The following is a 25,717-nucleotide window of genomic DNA, read 5'->3' on the forward strand; positions in this document are numbered from 1 at the left end:
ATGGTTTAAATTAAAGGTGCACTTTTGAACAAAATAACAGGCATGAAGAGCTCAGCCTGATAGCGCACAAAGTATTGGCAAGCCTAGATTGTGCCAGCCTCTCTCATGAATGGTTAAGAATCAAGCATAGCATATTAATTGTCTGGAAACAGTTATCTCCTAGAAAACAGTTTTTTTCTCTTAGGTAGTTGACACACTTCTTCCTACTAATAATATCTTTCATTCGGTACTAATCAGAGTTCTCCAGAGAAACAGAACTGAGAGAAAAGTTATTATTTATATTTATTTATATATAGATTTACTTTGATATAGAGAGAGACAGGGTGGGGGAAGCTGCCTAGTCTGAAATTTGTAGAGATAACCAGCAGGTTGAAACTTCAGGTAAGTCTTGTGGAGAATTCCATCTCCTTCAGGAAACCTCAGAATTCTTTTAAGCCCTTCAACTGATTGGAGGAGGCTTATTCACAGTGTGGAGGGTAATCTGCTTTACTCAGAATCTACTGGTTTAAATGTTTGTTTTATTGAGGTATAAGTGACATATAACGTTATATTAGCTTTAGGTGCACAACATAATGATTTGATATCTGTATATATTGTGAAGTGATCACCACAATGGCTAGTTAACATTTGTCATCACAAATAGTTACAAATTTCTTTACCTGTGATGAGGACTTTTTTTTTTTTTTGGCTGCATTGTGCGGCATGTGGGATTTTAGTTCCCCGACCAGGGTTGAACCCGTGCCCCCTGCACTGGGAGTGCAGAGTCTTAACCATTGGACTGCCAGGGAAGTCCTGACGAGAACTTTTAAGATCTATTCTCTTAGCAACTCTCAAATATGCAACACAGTATTATTAACTATAGTCACTATGCTGTATATTACTTCCCTATGACTGATTTATTTTATAACTGGAAGTTTGTTCCCTTTGACCTCCTTCACCCATTTCACCCACCCTCCACTCCCTGCCTCTGGCAACCACCGTTTTCTGTATTTATGGAGCTTGGTACGTTTTTGTTTTGTTTTGTTTTCGGTTTTGGTTTTAGATTCCGCATATAAGTGAGATCATAAGATATTTGTCTTTCTCTGACTTATTCACTTAGCATAATGCTCTCAAGGTCCATCCATGTTGTTGCTTTTTTTTTTCCTTTTTTTTAAAAAAATTTATTTATTTTTGGCTGCATTGGGTCTTAGTTGCTGTGCACGGGCTTTCTCTAGTTGCAGCAAGCAGAGGCTACTCTTCGTTGCGGTGCGCGGGCTTCTCATTGTGGTGGCTTCTCTTGTTGAGGAGCATGGGCTCTAGGTGCGTGGGCTTCAGTAGTTGTGGCTCACGGACTGTAGAGTGCAGGCTCAGTAGTTGTGGCACACAGGCTTAGTTGCTCCGCAGCATGTGGGATCTTCCCAGACCAGCACTCGAACCCGTGTCCCCTGCATTGGCAGGTGGATTCTTAACCACTGCACCACTGGGGAAGTCCCAAGATTTCCTTTTCTTATGACTAATAGTCCACTGTGTATATATGCCACATTTACTTTGTCCATTCATCCATCGGTGGACCCTTAGATTGTTTCCATATCTTGACTATTGTAAAGCTGCAATGAACATGGATGTGCTTCAATGTTAATCACATCTAAAAAACACCTTCACAGCAACATCTAGCATTTGATCAAACAACTGGGCACCATATCCAAGCCAAGCTGATGCATAGAAGTAGCCCTCACATGCAATTATTTTGCTCTGTGGAAGCTTTCTTGCCTTACAAGACTTAATCAAGGTTGCTGTTTAGCTTGTTTTTCTCTGTCATCTAAATCTTGTACCTGGCCTTTGAAACCAAGCCCTCTCCTTCATCCAGAGGAAAAACTCCAGGGTGCCTCAGAGGGGCAGAGAGGTCCTTCCCTCCCTCACTTGTTTTTTCCTTCTCCTTTATCTTATCAGAGGTGCTGCTGAAGATGCATTCTGTTGGAATCTGCGGCTCAGATGTCCACTACTGGCAGCATGGTCGAATTGGAGATTTTGTTGTGAAAAAGCCAATGGTGCTGGGGCATGAAGCCTCAGGAACAGTTGTAAAAGTGGGATCATTGGTCAAACGCCTAAAACCAGGTCAGCAAAGCCCTTCAGCCAATGGATTTGTTTATTCATTCAACACAAATATCTGTACGTGATTTCTCAGGGTCAGGCCCTCTGTTAAACACTGGGGATACAGCAATGAACAAGACAGTCTCAGTTCCTACACACATGGATCTTATGTTCCGCAGGAGAAGGCAGCTGGGACAGACAGTAAATTAATCAAAATTGTGTTGAGGGAAGCAGAGGAGAATACAGGGTGCAATCAGTGTATACTACCCTCCAGACCCCTGGCTTGTCTGAGGAAGGACAATTAGTTCAACACCTGAAGGCAAGTAAGAAATAAGCCAAGTAAAGGGGAGGGGAAAAACGTTCCAGCCACAGGAACAACAGAATGCCTCTACATGCTAAGAACCAGGGCCTTCTATGCAGCATTGATCTTATTGGATGACTGGGAAACCACCAATGTTTTTCTAGATTTGCTTAATTCAGGGAGGAATTCTCAGCTGTGGCAGATTGTGATGTTCCCCAACTCAGTGAATTAAATCCAAGCTGTCTTAGAATAGCCAGCTGTTGGCTTTAACCTTCCTTTCCTGATGAGGCCACTTAATAGCCTGGGGATGATGGATTATTTGGGGGAAGGAGGGAGTTCTCAGGAGGTGCCGTCCTGTGTTATAAGGCTCTCTGAGCCTGGCTGCATAGCGAGGGATCCACTAGCTCTGAAGAAGCTAGACATGTGTCTCATTTGGGAATGTTAAGTCAGGCCCTCCATTTGTCATCAGTGAAGTCGAGAAAGCCACTGAAGTTTTGCAGGGTTATCCCAAAATGGAAGGTTCATAGCTTCCAACAGCCACTGATTGGTTCTTACCTGTGGGACAAGGTCTCTAAATATAAGTCATAATAGGAAGTGGGCTTCTCTAAATTTAAGTTATAACAAGCGCTTAATCAGCATCTACAGTGGGTCCAGCCTTGTGCCCAGTGCTTTGGAGGATATAGAAAATTGAGAAGGTATGATCCCTGGATGCTTCAGTATAGTTGAGGAGACCAGATATCAGGATATACATAAATACTTATATACATAAAAACCTATATATATATACATGTGATTATTTTAAGTTGCTGATCTCTTAAGTTTAAATGCATTTTAACAATCCTTCATTTTTACTCCCCCAGTCCATTGTTCAATGTTTTTGACATCATATTTTACATATTTTTGTTTTGTGTATCCCTTAACTTCTCATTATGGATATAGATGATTTTACTACTTTTGTCTTTTAACCTTCCTCCTGTCTTTATGAGTGATTGATCTACTATCTTTACTGTATATTTGCCTTTAACAATAACATTTTTCCTTTCATAATTTTCAAATTTCTAGTTGTGGTTTTATTTTCCACTTAATGAAGTCCCTTTAACATTTCTTGTAAAGCCATTTTAGTAGTGCTGAACTCTTTTAGCTTTTGCTTGCTTAGAAGACTCTTGATCTCTGTTTCAAATCTGAATGATAGTCTTGCCAGGTAGAATATTCTTATTCCTGGTTGTAGATTTTTCCCTTTCATTACTTTCAATATATCATGTCACTCCTCTCTGGTCTGCAGAGTTTCTGCTGAAAAGTCAGCTAGCTGACAGTTTCATAGGAGTTCCCTTGTATGTCACTAGTTCCTTTTCTCTTTAAGTTTTGCTTTGGGTTGATCTTGTTTGAGAGTCTGTACTTTCTGGACCTGCATATCTGTTTCCTTTCCCATGTTAGGGAAGTTTTCAGCTATCATTTATTCAAATAAGTTCTCTGCCTTTTTCTCTCTCTCTTCTTTTTCTAGGACCTTTATAATGTGAATGTTAGTATGTTTGATGTTCCAGAGATCTCTTAAACTATCCTTGTTTTTTTTAAATAAATAAATAAATTTATTTATTTATTTTGGGCTGCATTGGGTCTTCATTGATGCACAGGGGCTTTCTCTAGTTGTGGCGAGTGGGGGCTACTCTTTGTTGTGGTGCGTGGGCTTCTCACTGCAGTGGTTTCTCTTGTCGCGGAGCACGGGCTGTAGGCATGCAGGCTCAGTAGTTGTGGCTCGTGGGCTCTAGAGCGCAGGCTCAGTAGCTGTGGCGCACGAGCTTTGTTGCTCCACAGCATGTGGGATCTTCCCGGACCAGGGCTCGAACCTGTGTCCCCTGCATTGGCAGGCAGATTCTTAACCACTGTGCCACCTGGAAAGTCCCAAACTATCCTTGTTTTAAAGAATTTTTTTTTCTTCTACTACTCTGTCTTCCAGCTCACTGATCCATTCCTCTGTATCATCTAATCTGTTGATTACTTCTAGTGTTTTTTTGTTTTGTTTTGTTTTAGGTGGAAAGGAAAGCTTGCTTTATTTTGGATGCAGGCAACCAAGGTGCAGGGAGGTGGGGGAGAGCGGACGCCTGTCCAAAGGCCGACTCCTCCCTCTGACAATCAGTTGGCTACAGCTTTTATAGACAGAGGGAGGGGGCTACATGCAAAAACAACACAGTCGGCTCTGACAGTCATCTTGAAACTAATCAGGAGGTGGTCTGATCAGGGTCATCTTGATTTAAGTACATTTAGGCTTCAGTTCCAGGGTCGGTTTGTTCCCATTTCCTTGAAGCCAGTTCTCGGAGTTGTGGCAGCTTATGTCATGGCTTCAGTCTGGTCGTCATGTAGTTAATACTTTCCACCTGGAAGGGGGTTTCAGTATCTATAAGACAGCTCACAGGATATGGCTCAGAATATTACCTATAGCCCTTGAGAAGGAACTAAAGTTCCTTGAGTATGCTTAATGACTAAATTATTATTATTTGTTCTTCCTTGACTGTTTTCCTTTGTTTCTGCATTTTCTCACTTCTCTCATTAAACTTATTCTTTGGCTGAAGTTTTTCCACAGACAAAAGGCAGGCTGAGGACATGGGGAGAAGGACCATAGTAGGGTCCTGCTCTGTTTCAACATTGTCAGATCATATTAAAAAATGTTGTCTATAGGGAACCCTTTTTAAAATATAAATATTTAAATAGATTACAAATAAAAATATATAAAACGTTAGCATGCACACACTACTCAAGAGAAAGCCAGTGACTATATTAATATCATAAAACTTGTAATTCAGAGCAAAGAATATTACAAGGGATAAAGAGAAGTATTACAAAAATTCACCAGAAAGACTTAATAATTCTATATTGATGTACCTAACAGTAAAACTTCAAAATATACCAAGGAAAGACTTACAGAATGAAAGGAGAAATAGACACGTCTATATTTATAGTTGGAGACTTCAGTATTCCTCTCTAAAAAAACTGATAAAACAGGAAGATGGAAAAATCAGAAAGGATACGGAACACCTGAATAATACTAAAGTCAACTTGACCTAATTGCCATTTTTAGAACATACCACCTAAAAGCAACAGAATGCACATTTTTTTTCAAGTACACGTAGAACATTCACCATGATAGAACATGTTTTGGGAAATAAAACCTCAACAAATTTAGAAGAATTTAAGTCATACAAAATACATTTTCTGATCATAATGGAATTAAACTAGAAATCAATAACAGAAGGATATCTGGAAAACTCCCAAATATGTGGAAGTTAAATGACACTCATCTAAATAAACCACATGTCTAAGAAGAAGTCACTAAGTAAACTAAAAGAAATTTTTTTGAAATTAAAGGTAATAAAAAAAACAATGACAGTTGTGGGATGTGACTAAAGTAGTGTCTGGGGGAAGTTTATAGCATTCGATTCTTATATTAAAAATAAGAAAAGTCCCAACTCAGTGATGTATACTTCCACCTCGTATCCTACATGAAAATAAAAGTCAGATGGAGTAGTAAATAACTTTATTCAGAAAGGCAAATCTTTTAAAACTATTATAAGGAAATTTGGGAGGGAGCTCAAGGGAAGATTGTAGGGGTACAGCGCAGTTTTTGATTTTCCATATTACCCTGCTAGTGTTGGAGAGTCTCCTGCAGAGGCAGGGGGTGGCTGTGGCTCACCGCGGGGACAAGGACACTGGCAGCAGAAGTTCTGGAAAGTACTCCTTGGCGTGAGCCCTCCCAGAGTCCGCCATTAGCCCCACCAGAGTCTCTAGTGTATTTATTTTAATTTCAGTTATTGTATTCTTCAGCTCTGTTTGGTTCTTCTTTATATTTTCTAACTCTTCATTAAACTTCTCACTGTGTTCATCCATTCGTCTCCCAAGTTCATTGAGCAACTTTATGATCATTACCTTGAACTAACTCTTTATTGGGTAGATGCTTATCTCCACTTCACTTAGTTCTTCTGAGGTTTTATCTTGTTCTTTTGTTTAGAACATAATCTTCTACCGCCTCATTTTGCCCAATTCTGTTTTTATTCCTATACATTAGTTAGATCAGTTTCATTTCCCAATCTTAGAGAATTAGACTGATGTAGGAGATATACTGTGGGGCCAGCAGCACGCTCCCTCTGGTCACCAGAGGGGTGTCACCTATGTGGGCAGCATGGGGCCTTCTGTTGTGGCATGCTGACTACTGTGGGTTGGTGGGTCTGGTTCCTGGCCTAGTTGGCGGCCATGCCCTGCTTTGTGCCGAGGCTGCCAGCCACTGGTAGCTGAGGCTGAGTCCTGGCATGGCTGGCTGTGCAGCCTGTGGGGTCCGGGGACTGGTTCTGACTGGTTGGTGGGCACGTAAGCCCTTTGCACTAATAGGCAAGAGGGAGAACTCCAAAATGGCACTTGCTAGCACCAGTGTTCTTGTGGTAGAACAGGCTCCCCCAAATTGCTGCTGCCACCATCTATGTTCCCAGAAGGAGTCCCATTTACCTCCTGCCTCTCTGGGAAGCTCTCCAAGATTAGCAAGTGGTTACTGCCTCTGGGCTTCCCTGGTGGCGCAGTGGTTGAGAGTCCGCCTGCCGATGCAGGGGACGTGGGTTCGTGCCCCGGTCCGGGAAGATCCCACATGCCACGGAGCGGCTGCGCCCATGCGCCATGGCTGCTGAGCCTGCGCATCCGGAGCCTGTGCTCCACAATGGGAGAGGCCACAGCAGTGAGAGGCCAGCGTACCACAAAAAAAAAAAAAAAAAAAAAATTACTGCTTCTGTGCTGGGTCTCAGTGTGTGAGATTTTGTGAGTGCCCTTTAATAGTGAAGTCTCTGTTTCCTACAGCCCCCTCTGGCTGTCTTGTACAAAAGTCTTGTTGGCCTTCAAAGTAGATGTTTTGGGGATTCGTCTTCCCAGTGTAGGACCCCTGGGCTGGGGAGCCCGATGTGGGGCTCTGACCTTGGATTCTCTTGGAGGAGAACCTCTGCATTTGTAATTATTCTCCTGTTTGTGGGTTGCCTACCCAGAGGTGTGGGTCTTGACTATACTGTATCTCTGCCCCTCATACCCATCTGTTGTAGTTCCTTCTTCATATCTTTAGTTGTGGAAAATCTTTTCTGCTAGTTCTCATTGATAGTTACTCTGTAAATGTAATTTTGGTGTGCCTATGGGAGAAGGTGAGCTTAGGTTCTTTTTACTCTGCCATCTTGGTCACATCCTCCTGCCTTTTTATCTTATTGTTTGAATTTCCTCTGTGATAGTACCACCTCAGATAATTATAACAATGATAAATTCAATAAAGATTGTTATTAATGCTACTATATGTTACTACTACTACAATCACCATCACTACTGGTACTTTTAATGTGTACTTACTACATACCAGGACTACACTATCCAGTAAGTCCTTTGAACACAAAAGACTTATAAAAATAGCTTAACATGTCTCTGCTTGGTGAAGGGCAGACCTCTCACAGGTTCTTCTCAGGCTCCTAACACAGTCCTCAGGCACAGGTGGGCCCTAACTCTGTTAGTACGCCCTCTGGGGGTGGGGTGGGGATTGGCTGGGAAGGGACTTGAAGGAATGAAATTTCTGAGGTAGTGTTAATGTTCTTTGTCTTGATGGGAGTTTACATTACACAAGTGAATGCCTTTATCAGCTTCATCTAATGATCTACTTAATATTTGTGCATTTTGTCAGCACCTAACCTTTACCTTAATAAGGAACCATAAACAAGTTCTGAAGTCTAATGGTATGCAAGCTGAAGTATAGTGATAGGAAGCTGAGTGATGTGTACCCATGTGTGCAACCTACTTTGAAATGCATTAGAAAAGAAGATGAATTGATGGATGGAAGAGAGATGGATAGATGGGATGGATATGTGATAAAGTGAATGTAGTTAATTTTTTTTTTTTTAAGTACCAAGGATCTTTATTCTCAGGGCTGATATTGAATCTGTGGTTGCAGGTAATATGTCACTATTTTGAGAATAAAATTTCTCGTTATCTTCATTCTTTGCAAGTCTCCAGCCACAAAGTTACACACTATTCTCATAACAAGATAAGTGAATCAGGCTAGAAGGGGATTAAGGAGGTACACTGATGATAAAAGCAAAGGGGAGCAAACACTTCTACAAGCATATTGTCCCAGTTACCTTGAAGGTTAAGTTTCAGATTAATTTGTAGCTAAATGTTAATTGAAGAAACCAAGTTGAGAACATCTGTGTGCTCACCATACAGTTCTTTCAACTTTGCTGTACATTTGAAAATTTTCATACTAAGAAGATGCAAGAGCCAATTCTAAAGCTGGGTTTCCAAGTGGGCATAGTGAGACACAGAATAGAAGTACAATAGAGCTGGCCATTCACAAGCCTGAAAGTTACTCTGCTGTACCCGAGTCTGAGGCCTCTGTGGGTCATTTGCCTTAGTGGTTCTGCTAACCAGGAATCAGTTATTGTCTAGGAGACTGAACATAAAACATGCCATCATTATGACTCCCTTCAGCATATTATCAAAACAGGTGAAGCAAAAAATGCCTGCAAATTCCACACACTAGCCACCTCTTTCACAGCAGTTTGAAATGGGAACTAAACCTGGCTTGATGGGACTGGTTGTGTGTTTCCCAAGCTGGGAGGTGGCTGTGGAGCTGGAGGGGCAAGTTGGCTTGCTCCATGAGCCAATAAAAGAGCAGGCAGGCCAAACTAGCCTGTGAAGAGGCGGACTGGTCATTTTCTTCCAGAGTGTATGTGCTGCATTTGGTATTTCCTTTGCAGGCACTAATGAGCTGGGCTTGCCTGGCGTACCCTGGGTCCCCAGTGGGGAGGGAGGCTCATTCGGCCAGATTCCCCTGCTGGCATCTGTCCATGAGCACGAGTCTCTTCACAGCATCTCTGCCCCTGCCTGTGTGTTTTTTTCCCCCCAGGTGATCGTGTTGCCATCGAGCCTGGTGCTCCCCGAGAAGCTGATGAATTCTGCAAGATTGGCCGATACAATCTGTCACCAACCATTTTCTTCTGTGCCACGCCCCCTGATGACGGGAACCTCTGCCGGTTCTACAAGCACAATGCTAACTTCTGCTACAAGTTAGTGCCCATGGCCCAGCTGTGCCACCTGGGACCTCTTCTCCAATGTTTGTTTGGTGCTCTTTCTTCTAGTTTCCTATAGTGATTTCTTCATTCTTTTTAGCTCATAATTCTAGACATGAGGCATCCCTTGGCAGGCCTGCCCTTCTTGGAGGCATTGAGGGAGGGTAGCCTGACTACGGCTAAGACTGACTCACAGTGCTTGCTTTTTAGTCTTTCACTCTAACTTTCCCTCACATAGAGCCATAATAGAAAACCATTGCTGAAATCACTCACTCCTCTCCAGCCATCTTGGAGATAATTTATTGTAGTTGTCCTCCATTATTGGTTTCCACTGCAGCGATGAGAAAGAGATCTTGTAACAGTAGAAACCTTGGCAACAACTAGGATTTACTGTGGTGTGGAGCCAGGGCAATTTGAGCTTTGGGACCCTGGATCCACTGCCTCCTAGTGAGTGACTTTGAGGAAATGACTTAACCTTCTTCTGCTTCAGTCTCTTTTTTTTTTTTTGCGGTATGCGGGCCTCTCAATGTTGTGGCCTCTCCCGTTGCAGAACACAGGCTCAGCGGCCATGGCTCACGGGCCCAGCCACTCCGCGGCATGTGGGATCTTCCCGGACTGGGGCATGAACCTGTGTCCCCTGCATCGGCAGGTGGACTCTCAACCACTGTGCCACCAGGGAAGCCCTGCTTCAGTCTCCTTTAATCTCTTGAATAAGGAAATGCACATAAAGTCACAATTATTGTTTGTTTTTTTATTTATTTTTGGTTGCGTTGGGTCTTTGTTGCTGTGCGTGGGCTTTCTCTAGTTGTGTTGAGCGGGAACCACTCTTCGTTGCAGTGCATGGGCTTCTCATTGTGGTGGCTTCTCCTGTTGTGGAGCACTGGCTCTAGGCGCATGGGCTTCAGTAGTTGTGGCACGCAGGCTCAGTAGTTGTGGCGCACGGGCTTAGTTGTTCTGCGGCATGTGGGATCTTCCCGGACCAGGGCTCGAACCCTTGTCCCTTGCATTGGCAGATGGATTCCTAACCACTGTGCCACCAGGGATGTCCCCACAATTATTGTTATTACGTGCCTGGCCTTGTGCTAATAAGTGCTTTGCATGCCTTATTTAACTTTCATAACTGTAATGGCGAGGTGGGCACCAGTATTGCAGTGTTGTGTGAGAGTCAGCAGAGGCAGGAGAAGGCTAACTGGCTAATTGGCTTGAACACAGAACAGAACCAGGAGTCAAGCTGGGGTGGCTGTGATTCTCAAGCTCCTGCCCTGTGCTCAGTACCCTACCTCAACTCTCAAAGTGATTTGGGGAAGTTGTGTCTGGCAGAAGCAGAGGGCTATACCTTCTGCATGGGCCCCAGCCCATGGAGCTCTGGGATGCTGCTTTCCTTCTGAACCGACCAGGCACATTTTCCTCCTACCCCAGCCTGGCCCCGGCAGTCACTCTTTTGGCTAGGATGGGGCTTGTCTTTTGAAGTCCAGGTGCCAGTCACAGGGGCGGTCTGACAGATCTGAGTTTTCTAGTGTCTACTGGAAGCCTTGAGAGGAGTTACAGGCCAGGGACCTCGTGATGAGTTTAAGTCAGCACTCTAGGAGAGAGCAGTTTACCTGCGCAGAGTCCACCTTTGAGCGAGTGGTTCTTGAATCTTCCCACTTTTTCTGGGTCCTTTCCAAGTCAAAGTGGCAAACAGGTGTTTCGTGGAAGGCAGAAGAGCATGGCGGTAAAGCTTGAGACTAACCACTGGTCTTTCCCATTTGCCAACTGTGTGACCTTGAGCAAGATACTTAAACTTTGTAACCTCAGTCTCCTGTGCAATGGAAATAATAGCATCGCCATGATGAAATGCATAGAATTAGTGATGGGATTCAGTGGGAAAAGCATATCGAGTACTCAGCACGAGGCCTGGCACTGAAGAGGAGCTCAGTAAACAGTGCCATGATGTGTCATAGCTATGGCCTTGTATCTGGTGGATGTTACAGGGATAGGCCTGAAAAGGAGGCTTGCACTGGGAATCGGGGTCGGGGGGTGGGGGTGCAAGTGGTTTGCAGGGAATGGTGTGGGAGGAAGTGTTCTGGTTGGCAATGGCAAGGGGAGGGCTGTGGAGGGCCTCTAGGGGACATGCAACCCCTACCTTTCCTCTTCTTCTGGGGCACTTTGTATCTGTGTCCTCAGCCCAGCCCTGGATCTACACCCTTCTCTCTGGTTTCTCTTTGTGCAGATTTGTACACTGCCACACCTTCTTTATTTTCCGACCCACATTATTTTCTTTCTGTCTTCCTGCTTCCCCCTTGGCTTCTTGATCATTCTTTTTTTTTTTTTTTTTTTTTTTTGGTAATGTCCCCTGCATCGGCAGGCGGACTCTCAACCACTGCGCCACCAGGGAAGCCCTTGATCATTCTTTAACCCTTTTTCCTATTTCCTGGATCCCATTGTGAAAACCACCAAGTTGCTTTGTCATTTTCTGGTGTTTATAAAATCATGAACAATTAGGGCCGGGAAGAAACTCATCCCCTTTCCCTCAACCTCCACTGAACAAGGTTGGGGAAGGAGGACCCAGTAACTCTCCCCAGGTCAGTGGCAAAAGGGCTGGACCCCAGGACTCTGGCAACGGCTGCATGTGTGATAAGGCAGCATCTGCCTAATCAGTGGAATAATCTCCCACGTAACAATCCTCTCTCATCACCATCCCCAATCCCATTTCTCCCTGGTATTCTTATTCCAAAGGGAAGTCAGAGCAGAAGATGAGAGGAGCACACAGTTCCTGACCACAGGCCACCCTCTGTTTAGCCCCAGCACCAGCTTTGGGGGAGGCCCAAATGTGAAGAGGCAGGACTGTTGGAGAGAGTGTGTGTGACTGAGGGTCCTTGAGAGAGTTTGGGAATCTTCATTATTTCACTTCAAACTCTTCCCCCTTATTTGGAATTGATGGGGTAGGTTTGCTGGGTAGAAGGGATGATGACAGTCAGAGCAAGAGAGTGGATTGGCATGTGGGAAATGATATGAGAGAAGCAGAGGGGAGGGGAGATAAAAGGGGTGGTGGGCACCAGTCAGGCCGAATGCAGGCCTTGTTATTTATTCTGTGGAGGATCAGGAACAGAAGGATCATGGGGATCAGCACATGGTTTGGCTGCCACTTTTTTCTCTTTTTGGAACTTGAGGGTTTTCACGTTCTTGCGTGTGGAGGTTGTGGATGTGCTGAATAAATACTGGGCAGTGGGGAGCTAGCAGAAGTTAGATATTAACTACGGAGCTGCTTGTACCGAGAGGCAGCCGATGCGGGACAGGCAGAGGATATGGAATCAGGAGATCTGGGTTTAAGTCTTGCTCTTCTGCTCACTAGCCTTGTAACCTTGGGCAGGTCTCTCAATGTCTTCAGCTTCAGTTCTGCTTCTGTAGAATAAAGTTTAAAACAAAGCCTGTCCGTGAATTCCCTGGTAGTCCAGTGGTTAGGACTCTGGGCTTTCACTGCCAAGGGCCTGGGTTCAATCCCTGGTCTGGGAGCGACGATTCTGCAAGCCTTATGGCCAAAAAAAAACACCACCACCAACAACAAAGCCTGCCCTTACTGCATGACAAGTTCATGGTGAGGATTAAATGAGACATGGAGGAGAAAGCTCTCTAAATCTGTAAAGCATTATGCAAATATTTGCTGTCTTCATCAGTGGGATGGTTAAGAGGGTCAAGGTGCCAGTGGACAGGGAAGTGAAAACCAAGAACCCAGTGGCAAAGGTAACACAGCACTTAATCTGCTTAACCAATCCAGGGACAGCCAGGCAGCTGCTGCTATCAGATGTGGTTCTTCTGAAGTGTGTAATATGGGAGACAATGTACAGAGTGAAGTCAGATTCTAATCACTGTTTCGCAAAGCTGCTGATAGTCTGGATTGTTTGCTTAAACGAAACCAGAAAGGTTATAAATTTGAGAAGCAGATGAAATGCTGGAATGGTGTTAAGTTAAACCCTTGTGAATGAACTTTTCATCTATGAATGACAGCCACACCACACTTTATCTTGGATAGCATTTTCAGAGGGGAGCAGTATGATATGGGCTCTGGAATCAGACATATCTGGCTTCCAGTTCAAACCCTTTAAGCCTCTCAGTACTCACTGGTTTTGAATTTTTGGAGCAAGTCATTTAATCCTCCAAGGCTTGGTTTCCTCATCTGTAAAATGGGAATAATAATATCTACCACAGAACTATTCTGAGGATTTACATGAGTGAATGTATGTAAATTGCTTAGCACATTGCCCAGCACATAAATTAAAGCTCAATAAATATTAGCTATTGTTATTGCTGTTAACCCGGAGGGACTAACTAAGTGTGTTGAATGACTCCTTAGACTTCCTGACAATGTCACCTTTGAGGAAGGGGCCCTGATTGAGCCACTGTCTGTGGGGATCCATGCCTGCCGGCGAGCTGGAGTCACCCTGGGGCACAAGGTCTTTGTGTGCGGAGCTGGTAAGAAACAGATGACACCCTGGTTGTGAGTTCATTAAAGGGGAATGTGGGGATCCCTCTGCCCATTTCATTCCCCCTCCAAGGGATGAAATTGGTCCTAGAATCTTTCCGGGTTAGGGAGGATCACAGTGTCCCATTCCTTCAATGACACGCACTTTGCTAGATAAATATCTGCAGGCATGGTAGTAACCAGTGTTATTTCCTAGGCAACATAACCCTTTTGTTCACTTAAAGAATGCAATTTGGGATTATTTTTCAACCCTTGACAGGAAACTAGGGAGATATTTTTGGTAGTAAAGGGAAAGGCAACTTTTGGAACTTTCAAATCATCCTAGAGAACTGGTCTCCTGGTCCTTCCAGAATGAGGCGGCCCATGCTTATGACCAGCAGAAGGAGTGGGGTCCAGCCCACTGTGAGTCAGCACTCTGCCCACATTGGCTTGCAGCTAGCTGCCTTCTTCCTCCCCTGCTTCCAGTTGCTTGAGCAAGCCTAGCAGCCTCAGACTGAATCATCTAGGCTTCTAACTGCTTCTGGTGACCCAAACAACATGCTTCACTCCTTGTGGGTGTGATCTTGTATTCCTCATACACTTTTATTTTTTTATGGAGGTATAACTGACATATAACATTATATTAGTTTCAGGTGTACAACATAATGATTTGATATTTGTATATATTGCAAAATGATCACCACAGTAAGTCTAGTTAACATGTCATCACACAGTTATAAATTTTTTTTTCTTATGATAAGAACTTTTAAGATCTATTCTCTTAGCAACTTTCATATATGCAATACAGTATTAACTATAATCACCATGCTGTACATTAGATAACCAGGACTTATTTATTTTATAACTGGAAGTTTGTACCTTTTGACCCTCTTCATCCATTTCACTGCTGCCACCACCACCTCTGGCAATCAATCTATTCTCCATATCTATGAGCTCAGCTTCATATCTATGGAATATTTTGTACACACACACACACACACAAACACACACACCACATTTTCTCTGCCTATTCATCCATTGGTGAACACTTAGGTGGCTTCCATGTCTGGGCTATTGTAAATAATGCTGCAGTGAATATGGGGGTGGAGATAACATTTTGAGTAAGTTTTTATTTTCTTTGGATAAAATTCCACTTCTGAGTAGAAGTAGAATTGCTGGATCATTTTTGAGGAAGCTCCACACTGTTTTCTGTAGTGTCTGTACCAATTTACATTCCCACCAACAGTGCATAGGGGTTTCCTTTTCTCTGCATCCTCACCAATAATTGTTACTTGTTGTCTTTTTGATAATAGCCATGCTAACAGGTGTACAGTGATATCTCTTTGTGGTATTGATTTACATTTCTCTGATTAGTGGTGTCAAGCATCCTTTCATGTTTATTTTGGCAATCTGTATGTATTCTTTGGAAAAATGTCTAGTCATATCCTCTGCTCATTTTTCAATCAGATTGCTTTTTGCTATTGAGTTGTGCAAGTTCTTATATATATTTTGGATATTAACCCATATCAAATATATGATTTGCAAATATTTTTCTCCTACTCAACGTGTTGCCTTTTTCATTTTGTTGATGTTTCCTTTGCTGTGCAGAAGCTTTTTAGTTTGATACAGTCCCACTTGTTTATTTTTGCTTTTATTGCCTTTGCTTTTGGTGTCAAATCCAAAAACTCAAGACTGATGTCAAGGAGCTTACTGCCTATGTTTTCTTCTAGGAGTTTTATGGTTTCAGGTCTTATATTCAAGTCATTAATCCATTTTGAGTTAATCCTCATACACTTTGTGACTGATTTTCTTTGGCAGGGCCAAATAAGTGACTACAGGGCTTCCTAAGCAGGGTGATGGGTGTAGAAGATTTGCCTCAATGAGCCAGCAGACTGTAGGATTCACATGACAGATTTTTTTTAAAAAACTCTGCATAAGTAATACTTTTTTGCCATAGAAAAAGAAGTTAAATCATACATACCACATACATACCACACCTGCACACATGTGCACACACACCCATCAGCCTGAGAGAACCACTGTTAACATTTTGGTGTAGAATATTTCAGTTTGGTTTTTGGTTTTGTTTGTTTAATTCATGAGATCATCCTGAATATGCTTCATTTTACCTACTCTTTTAAAAAATTAATATACTGTGAACATTTTTCTATGTCATTAGATAAAAGAGTTAGACACATAATTTTTAATAGCTGTTTAGTATCCTTCTGTAGTTTACTTAACTAATCACCCCTTTGTTGGTTATTTCAGGTATTTCTCAGTGTTTTGCTTTCTGGGCGAACTCACTAAATTATTCTCAAGGGGAGTGTCCGAAAAGCAAGTCCTCAAAGATATTCTGCATAGCCTTATTTGTGGTCTGGTTTTTGCGTTAAAACCATCTAGTGTGCCTATAAAGTGGGGAAGCAGGTGGTCTTTGGGCTGATTCTCAGGCACCTGGACATCCTGGAGCTGCCTGAGCAGCTGGGTCAACCTAGGACACCCTCCAAGGTGGTCCTCAGAGGGCACCTGAAAGGACACGTCTCACCTTGGGGAGGCATGTTGGGTTCTAAGAAGGTAGGGGGTCAAAGAGAGAACAGGAGCCCAGCACTGGGAGCAGATTCCAGGTAGAGGACAATCCCTCATGCACTCATTTACTCATGCATTCAACAAACAGTTGTTAAGGTCTCACTATATGTTAGGCACTGGGATAGATGCTAGAGGTACTCAAAAGATACAGTTCCTGTCCATGGCCTAGACAAGGGGGAGAGCTGGTGTTTGATATTTCACAAATGTCTCCTATTTCTTGCTTTATTTAGGGCCAATTGGACTGGTCAGTTTGCTCGTGGCCAAAGCAATGGGTGCATCTCAAGTGGTGGTGACTGGTAAGGTTTTCTTCTTTTTAAGACTCCTTGGGATGGAAGCAGCTAGGCCTACAGTTTTGGAGCAGGGACATGAGACTTGTTCCCTTCCTGGAGTAGTGGGTTTCTAACGAGGCTCCTGCTCTTTTCTTCTGGGTTCCAGGGTTGAAAAGCCCACCCAGGAGATGACCAAGTCAGGGCTGAGGAGGAGACTCTTTTGAAGCTCCTGGGAGAGGGTGGCTGCTTCAGAGAAGAGGACCTGGTGCTTTATGTGTGGACCTCAGATGCTTATACTGCCCACTTGGTCCTAAGAAGAGTTTCAGCCCTTGGGTTGTTTGACCAAGCTCAGAGGGGGTGTGTGCGTGTGTGTGTGTAATGTGGTGTTAGTGGGGTATGTGATGTGTTTATAAGAGGATGTTTATGTGTGAGGTATGTGGTATGAGACACTCGTGTGTGTGAGGAGAGGTTCTCTGACAGGACATGTGGGTATGTGTGTGTGGAGCAGCATGGTATGATGGAAGCGTGTGGGGCATAGAAGGGTGTGTGTGTGTGGAGAAGGTATCGGTGAGAGAGAATGTGTGTGTGTATAATGTATCTGAGAGTGTTTGTATGTATGAGGAGAGGTTATATGTGAGAGTGTGTGAGTGAGCATGTAGAGTTGTGTGGCGTATGGGGTGTTGGGGATATATGAGGGGAGTGGGGATGCAGAAGGGTGTCATTGCGTGTTTTGTGTGGGAAGGTGAGAGAGTATGTGTGTAGCTGTGTAGAGCTGTGTGGTATGTATGGGGGTGTATGGGGATGTAGAAGGATGTGGATGTTTGAGAAGTTATCTAAGAGATTATGTGTGAGGGTGTGTTTAGAGAGTGTGTGTGTTGGGCTCAGCGACACCATCGCTACACCAGAGCTTCCTTGCCACTGGAATCTGCACCTTCATTTTTTCTCCCTAATCCACCATCCAGTTTCTCAGTTTGAAAGAAACTTTTGTTCAACTTTAGATCTGTCAGCCTCTCGGTTGTCTAAAGCCAAGGAAGTTGGAGCTGATTTCCTCCTCCAGATCTCCAACGAGAGCCCGCAGGAAATTGCCAATAAAGTGGAAGGCCTGCTGGGGTGCAAGCCAGAAGTTACCATCGAGTGCACAGGGGTGGAGACCTCCATCCAGGCGGGCATATACGTGAGTGGAATAAGGGTAGCTAAGCTGGTAGGCAGCTTCAGGGAATCAGCGCAGGGTAGTGAACCAAGTAGGATTCCTAGGATCAAGCTTCTCCACTGATTTGCTATGTTGACCACCCCTCCCCCCACCAGGTAGTTCCTTGTTAACTGCTTTCTTATCTCTCTTGTGGAGGTAGTGACATTTCCCTAGCACCTTCATTGGGTTATTGTGAACTTCGAACTAGGTAACAGATATACATGGGCCTTGACAGATGTTAAGTGACCCATACCTTTAGGATGGGATTGCTGTTATGATCACATCTGTGGTCATGAAAATAGTGCTCTTGGTAAAAAAAAAAATCAACAGAAGGAACAAGGAAGCATGCCTTAGCTGAGTGTGGGAAATCCCTATCTTGCTTTATTGAGGAAAACTGTAGTCTTTGAGTCATTGATACAAACTAACAGTCGTTAATTCAGTTAGTCACAAAGGTGAGGTGATATTTCAGTGTCACAGTTGTCTACTACTGTCCTTTCCCAGAATTAGAAACAGATAAGCTGCCAATACCTGAGTTACCCCTCAGCAACCCACCAGTAACTTATGGGATGTTGAAGGGGGAGGGGCAGGGAGGAGTGAAACTGAGAAATCAAAGTATGAGGAAAAGAAGGAAGAAAAGAATAAGAACTAGATTCCAAGCTCTACCGTGGGCCATGTCCTCTGCTGTGTGCTTTATAAACATGATGCCTAATCTGTATAATAGCCCTGAAAATGAGTTCTCGTTTTCCACATTTTACAAGGAGAGCGGCCCAGTGACTCGCCTTGAGCGCACTGCTCCAGTGCCTGGGCTTTCCTTACTCCATCTGGCTCCTCTGGAGAGGAAGGGATAGAGGGGACAAGGAACCAGTGCTAGGGTGGGAGGGGCTGGGCTGGGGAGAGCATCGGTAGCTGCCACTGCTGGGCACTCCTGCCCTGTCTCCCAAACTGCTTTCCCACAGCAGCACATGCTTCTTCCTTCCTTCTGAGTCACAGCCAGTCACACACAAGGGCACTGTCCACCGTGCAAGACATTCTGGGAAAACCTGATCCCTCGAGCTGTGTGGCACGGCCCTCAAGCCTGGCACACCCAGGCAGAGCTGCCTTCCCCTCCTCCTACCAAGATGCATATGGCACCGGGGGCCAAGGAAGCAGCGGGAGAGGCAGGAGCAGGTGCCACTTTTGCCCTAACCTTGTTCTAGCTGGAATCAACCAGCTCTCTGCTCCACTGTCCGAGACAGTCAGTGGTCACCATGTGGGAAGGGGCAAAGAGAAACCAAAACCCAGAGGGCAATGGGTCTGTGTGTGATCAGTGGAGCTATGTTCAACCCATGGCAGGTCTTGGGTTCCTGCCTCATGCCTGGCTTTGTGCCAGACGCCTTGAGGGCTTGACCAGTAAGGTGTGTCTACTGTTTTCAAGATGTCGGCAGGTCAGTGACCCCCACTCAAGAGAGAGGCAGTAAAAGACATGGCTTCCTAGTACAAGTCCTTCCTTCCTCTTGTGCCCTGCCTGGAGAACATCTGAGAACAGGTTGATATCTCCAACTATTGATGGTGGGGGCCCAGTTGCCAGGCTACCTGAGGTGGGCGTGGAGGTAAATGTGACACAAGGGCCTTCACCAGCCTGAAGTCAGTGCCTGTCCTGAGTGGGGAGTGGAGCATCATGCATGACAGGTGCTGTAGAATGCTACAGGTCACTCTGCCAAGGGGCAGGTTAGGCAGAGGCACCTTATGGACATACCTGAGAGTCACCTTTCTGCCATGTGATGTCTAGATAATGTTCGTGAGGAGACATAGCAAATGCTTAGGGTAGAATTGATGTCATCTCCTTGGTGTGGAAGTCACAACAACAAAACAGTGGTCTGAGATTTCCTTTGCCTGTGGTCAATAAGCTACTGGCCTCCTGACAGCCTGGGATGACCAGTTTGGAAGAGGTTCCTCTTCCTCCTCACCAGGTGGAGAGGAAGTGCTGAATGGGCAACAGTTTTCCTGGAAAATTTCTTAGTGTATTCTGTGGCTCCCTCACGATTCTGAACACCTCCCCCAACACTTTTCCAATGAGGACAGCAATGTTTTTCAGTTGTGAGATACCCTCCCCCTTACTGACAGTGTTTATGTCACAGGTGATTTGTAAGTGACTGTGCTTCAATAAAAACAGAAAACATGCCAAACATTGAGCCCATCCTAGTGCCAGCCACTGTGACTGTCACTGCTAAGAGCCCTGCTGAGGGGGAGGCATCGTCCTATTCTCACACATGAGGAACCCATGGCTGAGAGAGCACCGTCTAGGGTCCCAGAGCTCAAAAGTACAAATGCTGGGAGTCACCTCCACACTACAGCCCTCTCTCCAGGGTGTATCCTTCCCCTCGGAGGTAGAAGCTGTGATGGTTGCTGTCTTACTGCTCCATTGCTCAGCACTTAGAATGGTCCCAGTAAGTGCTTTCTGCTGTTAACTGTAATGAAAACTTAGCATGAATGAATTGCCCATTTTTCTGTCCCTCACATCATCGAGCACAATGACCCCCCAAAATCTCTGGAGCAGGCCTAGCACTCATGTGAAGTTATGTAGAGATTGTTGGGGAAAATTTTGCTCTCTGCCCACTCAAAGAGGAAACTGATGAATCCATTATGACTGATACCATTGGGAGAATGTCTCTGGAACAAAAATTTCTACTTGCCAGCCTGCACATATAAGGCAGTTTTTAAACCACAGAAGTCCTATAGCCCTCCCCATTGGTATAGTGCTTGGTAGTTGTTTTTTTTTAACCAAGAAGGTGGTCCGTTAGAGGTTTGAAACTCTGTCTTGTGGGGAGCACTCTGGAGGAGGAAGTGGCTGACACCAACATCTGGTACTGAATTAGTAAAGCTTTTTTTTTTTTCTTAATTATTATTTATTTTATTTTATTTATTTTATTTTTGCTGTGTTGCGTCTTTGTTGTCTCATGCGCGCTTCTCTCTCGTTGCGGCAAGACGGGGCTACTTTTCGTTGCGGTGTGCGGGCTTCTCATTGCGGTGGCTTCTCTTGTTGTGGAGTACGGGCTCTAGGCACGTGGGCTTCAGTTGTTGTGGCACTTGGGCTCAGTAGTTGTGGCTCACAGGCTCTAGATCACAGGCTCAGTAGTTGTGGCGCACGGGCTTAGTTGCTCTGCGACATGTGGGATCTTCCCGGACCAGGGCTCGAACCCGTGTCCCCTGCATTGGCAGGCAGATTCTTAACCACTGTGCCACCAGAGATGCCCCCTGAATTAGTAAACATTTGAAAGATGCTCAGTGGCTGCTGAAGGGTCAGCGATGGTTGTAGGGGAGATTCTCATTGCTCTCTGGAGAACCTTTGCTGTTTCCTGGGATGTTGTGGACAGCAGAAGATGCTCCCACTGTGCCTCCACTGGTAAGTGTATTATTTCAGGATCTTTAAAGGAGACATTGTCTACTCTGCTGCTCTGTTGAGTTTGGTTAACATGCTGAAGAGTCCAGCAGTATAGAAAGAGTCATACTCTGAAATTTTTGGATACTTACCTGTTTGTATGGCAACAGTGCTACTGTGAGTGGGGTCTGCATTTTCTCATCTTCTTGGTTTTCTTGTTCTTACCTCTTCTTCAGGCCACTCAATCTGGTGGGACGCTGGTGCTTGTGGGGCTGGGCTCTGAGATGACCAGTGTGCCCCTAGTGCACGCAGCTACCAGGGAGGTGGACATCAAGGGTGTGTTTCGATACTGCAACACGTGAGTATGTTGTGGGTGAGCCAGGGTGGCGAGTGGCCAGCAAGTCCAGGGAAGGCCCTAGGTGGCCTCTGGGACCAAGAGTCTCTGCCTGTTTATTCATGAGGGGCACTCCCTGGCCACACTGACATCCGTGTGTTATGATAAGGATCCAAAGATAGAGCATTCACTTGTGGTTAAAGAATGGGAGGGCAGAGCTGACAAGGCTGTAGGGAAAGAGGGAGGGAGCGGGATTTTGAAACATGCTCTTCTTGGGTGTCTGCCACTCATTGTCTAGGCCCTCTCTTTTCCATTTCTTTAAGTGGCCAGATCTCCATTTTCCCCCTTTAAAGGGAAGAAGGAGAGAAACAGGACAACCGCAAGAACTCAAGTTCCTTGGTTCTCACTCCAGATCCCCAGGTCCCACCCTGGGAAGTGAGAGGGTCTTGATAAATCCCACCTCGTGTTCTGTGGGTCCATCCTCTCCCCTGCTGGGGCACTCTGTCCAGGACCACCTTCCCCACCAGTGGCCCTTTCTCCCATCTTTAGAGTCTGTAACCATTCCTTCAGCAGAGTGCTAGTTTTCCAATAAACTCTGCCAAGCCAAGCTGCTAAAGGGTATGATTGGATCACCCTGGGTTTCCCCACTGGAGGCTTATCTGCCTTTTCACAGTGGCTTCCATATGCCTTATGCCTTCATGCCAAAGGAATTCTAGGCTTCATGGCAGACATTGCAGACAGACAGGGCACATTTGGGAACAGACTCTGTACTCCTGAATTATAAGTCATAAGATCCTTTCCCCATTGTTGGCCTGTAGAAGTGACCTTGCAGAACCACAGAGCTACAAACAAATGTGGCCAAACTTACCTTGTGCTGGGTAGTTTTGGGGACCTCCCTCTTTCCTCCTGAAGGTTGAGTGTGATGCTTGTGATTTTTTCCAGGTGGCCGATGGCGATTTCAATGCTTGCATCCAAGTCTGTGAATGTAAAGCCCTTGGTAACCCATCGGTTTCCTCTGGAGAAAGCTCTGGAGGCCTTTGAAACATCCAAAAAGGGATTGGGGTTGAAAGTCATGATCAAGTGCGACCCCAAGGACCAGAATCCATGATATGAATTGGGCTCTGCCCTTGTCCCCACGCTCAGCATCTTGGGGGTTGAGTGGTTGGCTGGGCAGTGGTGGAAGTTTCTTTTGAGTAGTAAGAATAATTAAAATAATTCATTATAAAAAGAGAGGCTTACACAGAGGAGTTGGTGTGCCTTAAAAACACAAGTAGGGGGACTTCCCTGGTGGCGCACTAGTTAAGAATCTGCCTGCCAGTGCAGGGGACAGGGGTTCAAGCCCTGGTTCGGGAAGATCCCACATGCTGCGGAGCAACAAAGCCTGTGTGCCACAACTACTGAGCCTGCGCTCTAGAGCCCACGAGCCACAACTGTTGAGCCCACATGCCACAACTACTGAAGCCCACGCACCTAGTGCCTGTGCTCCACAACGAGAGAAGCCACTGCAATGAGAAGCCCGCACACCACAACGAAGAGTAGCCCCCACTCTCCGCAACTAGAGAAAGCCTGCACACAGCAGCGAAGACCCAACGCAGCCAAAAATAAATAAAAACAAAACAAAACAAAAAACCCACAAGTAGGGAGGGACTTCCCTGGCAGCGCAGTGGTTAAGAATCCGCCTGCCAGTGTAGGGGACATGGGTTCAATCCCTGGTCTGGGAAGATCCCACATGCTGCAGAGCAACTAAGCCCGTGCACCGCAACTACTGAGCCTGCACTCTAGAGCCCACAAACTACAACTACTGAGCTCATGTGCTGCAACTACTGAAGCCCATGCGTCTAGAGCCCGTGCTCCACAACAAGAGAAGCCACTGCAATGAGAAGCCCATGCACTGCAACAAAGAGTAGCCCCCACTCACCGCAACTAGAGAAAAGCCCGTGTGCAGCAACAGAGACCCAGTGCAGCCAAAATAAATAAATAAATAATTATTTTAAAAAAGAAACACACAGGTAGGGAGAATTTGGGAGAACTTGTAGCCAGAATGACCTGTTCGTGCTGATCAAAGTTCGGCAAGTAGAGCAGAGCTTGGCAGGTAGGTGCCAGGACTCCCCTTCTTCCTGGAGTGCCCGGAAGTTGTGTAAGGAGAGAAATCTGCCCATTGGGTTCCTGGTTCTACTGTGACTGTGGCCAGATGGGGGATGAGGGTTCAGTTATGAAGAGACCATTTGCAACTTTATCAAGACTTAACTGGCCCAGAACCTGATTTTCACAAAAATCTGCAGCTCAGGGTTGGGGATGAAAGGTTGTGAACAGTTTTACTTTAGGATACAGTGCTTCTAGACATAAGTGCTATTTGGTATGATGATAAAAGAATAAGGGACTCTAGGATAATTTAAAAACCAAGCAAATAAAACTGAAACCCCATGTGAGATACAGCTAGCTTACATCCCTCAAATGTAGAAGTAGACAAGGAACTTTTCAGCGCTGCTTGAAGAATTGCCTCTTCAACTCTTGAGAATTCTGTGTAACTTATTTTGCAAGGTGAAGAATTGCCTTCCCAATGCGCCACACCCCCACTCTTCTGCACATTCAGAGGCAGCCACTGCAGGCTCCTTTGTCACTAGGCAACCAGGAGGCGCCTACGTAAGGACAGCCACAGGAAGTCCTCATGGGAGACCTTAAATCACGCTTCTGACTAGCCCAGGAGGTTTTGGTCAGTATATCTGTCTTACCCACCCCACAGGGTTAGCATGCCCTCCTAGGCTCAAAGCTCACTGATGATTATTAGACAATCTGTTTAGTTCTGGCCATTATGAGCGAAAAACCTTTTCCCTTCTCAGAGCCAGTTAAGGGTCTTTGTACCTTTCTGTCCATTTGAATGATAGTTCCAACCTTATCTATTTTAATCATGGGGTTTTCCTGGGTGAGATTTGGATCCAAATCACATCATGCCATTTGTGACTTTGAGATTACTAGTCAAGAATGAGGATATAGTAGCTGTGACATGACTTGGGCTACAGTCTAATCCCTCACTTCTGCCGGGGGTGGAGGATGAGTTTGAAGAGGTTCTTGTTTTCTTGTGACCAGGGAAGGCTGTAACCAGTGCCTGGGATTCCTCAAACTGGTTTGGGTAACAAATTCTGCTTGTAGTACTCGACTGCTGCCACCATTTGTGGCCCTGTTTAGGGAGGAATCGACTTAGGTTACCCATTTCACAAAAGGAAGCATCTGGGATTTTTGAGAGTGATGCATTTTCTGCATCAAGTACAATTTTCATTGACTGTTGAAATTTTACTTTAATGATCTCTAATCCTCACAGCAAGCCAAATATAATTATTTTACAACTAAGGAAATAGAGAAATCAAGTAACTTGCTCAAGGTCACACACTGCTTTTCTTTTCTCATGTTATCTTTGGAGGAGGGTGGGATCCTGAGTCCACACACAACACAAATACACACTCAGGAGCCACACTGCTTCCTTCTCTGAGTCCTGTTTAGGTAGGGCCAAACTTGCCAGCTCCCTTTTGTTGAAACTCTTTCCAGCTCAGTGATGCCCAAAGTTCCTTGAATGTGGAATGAGAAAGACTCTTCCCTTTCTAGATTGGAAGTCTTCCAATAGAAATGCCCCTGAAGGAGGTGGACTCACTATGTTAAATTCACAAGTAGCCACTCTCCCTCTGATTGTGATTTGGTGGAGCGAGGAAGCCACTGAGCCTGAAAAAGAGGAGTTGCAGTGGGAACTCCTGGAAAGGTAGGGCTATCAAGGACAAAAAACATGTGACACATTTCACAATGGTGATTGGATCTTCTAAGTCAGTGTCTTGGAGCTTCCACTCCCTGGCCTGTTAAATGGGCTTCATGATACCTCCATGAGGGCAATTACAAAGAGTGAATGGGCTGATTGAAAACAGCAGTTCAGGGAACACTCCATTTCCAAATCCCTCCACGCTCTCAACCTACTGTGATGTTTCACAGCTTCCCAAGCACGGGCAGAGAGCATGGTTGGTGAGAGAGGGAGTGGTGTGGGTGAGCTGCCAGCAAGTCCTCCAGGTGGCGAGAGGGCCCAAGTCTGTGGCACTGAGCCGGCCCTGGGGCTCCC

At 45.1% G+C, this 25,717-nt stretch overlaps 1 protein-coding gene across 3 annotated transcripts in view; it reads left to right on the forward strand.

Moving 5' to 3' along the window:
• SORD (sorbitol dehydrogenase) overlaps window positions 1-22,856 on the forward strand; it is a 35,305-nt gene extending 12,449 nt beyond the window's left edge. For 2 of the 3 annotated variants that reach the window (XM_024761365.1, XM_024761366.1), the window contains 7 exons: window positions 1,930-2,094; window positions 9,282-9,441; window positions 13,778-13,896; window positions 16,699-16,764; window positions 17,736-17,911; window positions 21,521-21,642; window positions 22,561-22,856. In XM_024761365.1, coding sequence (XP_024617133.1) covers window positions 1,930-2,094; window positions 9,282-9,441; window positions 13,778-13,896; window positions 16,699-16,764; window positions 17,736-17,911; window positions 21,521-21,642; window positions 22,561-22,726 — 974 coding nt within the window. In that variant the 3' untranslated portion in view covers window positions 22,727-22,856. The remainder of the gene's footprint in view (window positions 1-1,929; window positions 2,095-9,281; window positions 9,442-13,777; window positions 13,897-16,698; window positions 16,765-17,735; window positions 17,912-21,520; window positions 21,643-22,560) is intronic. The other variant, XM_024761367.1, reaches the window with a different exon arrangement.
• Window positions 22,857-25,717: the final 2,861 nt, after the last annotated feature.

Source organism: Neophocaena asiaeorientalis, unplaced genomic scaffold, assembly GCF_003031525.2.
Source record: "Neophocaena asiaeorientalis asiaeorientalis breed wild unplaced genomic scaffold, Neophocaena_asiaeorientalis_V1.1 scaffold713, whole genome shotgun sequence".
NCBI classification, from domain to species: domain Eukaryota; kingdom Metazoa; phylum Chordata; class Mammalia; order Artiodactyla; family Phocoenidae; genus Neophocaena; species Neophocaena asiaeorientalis.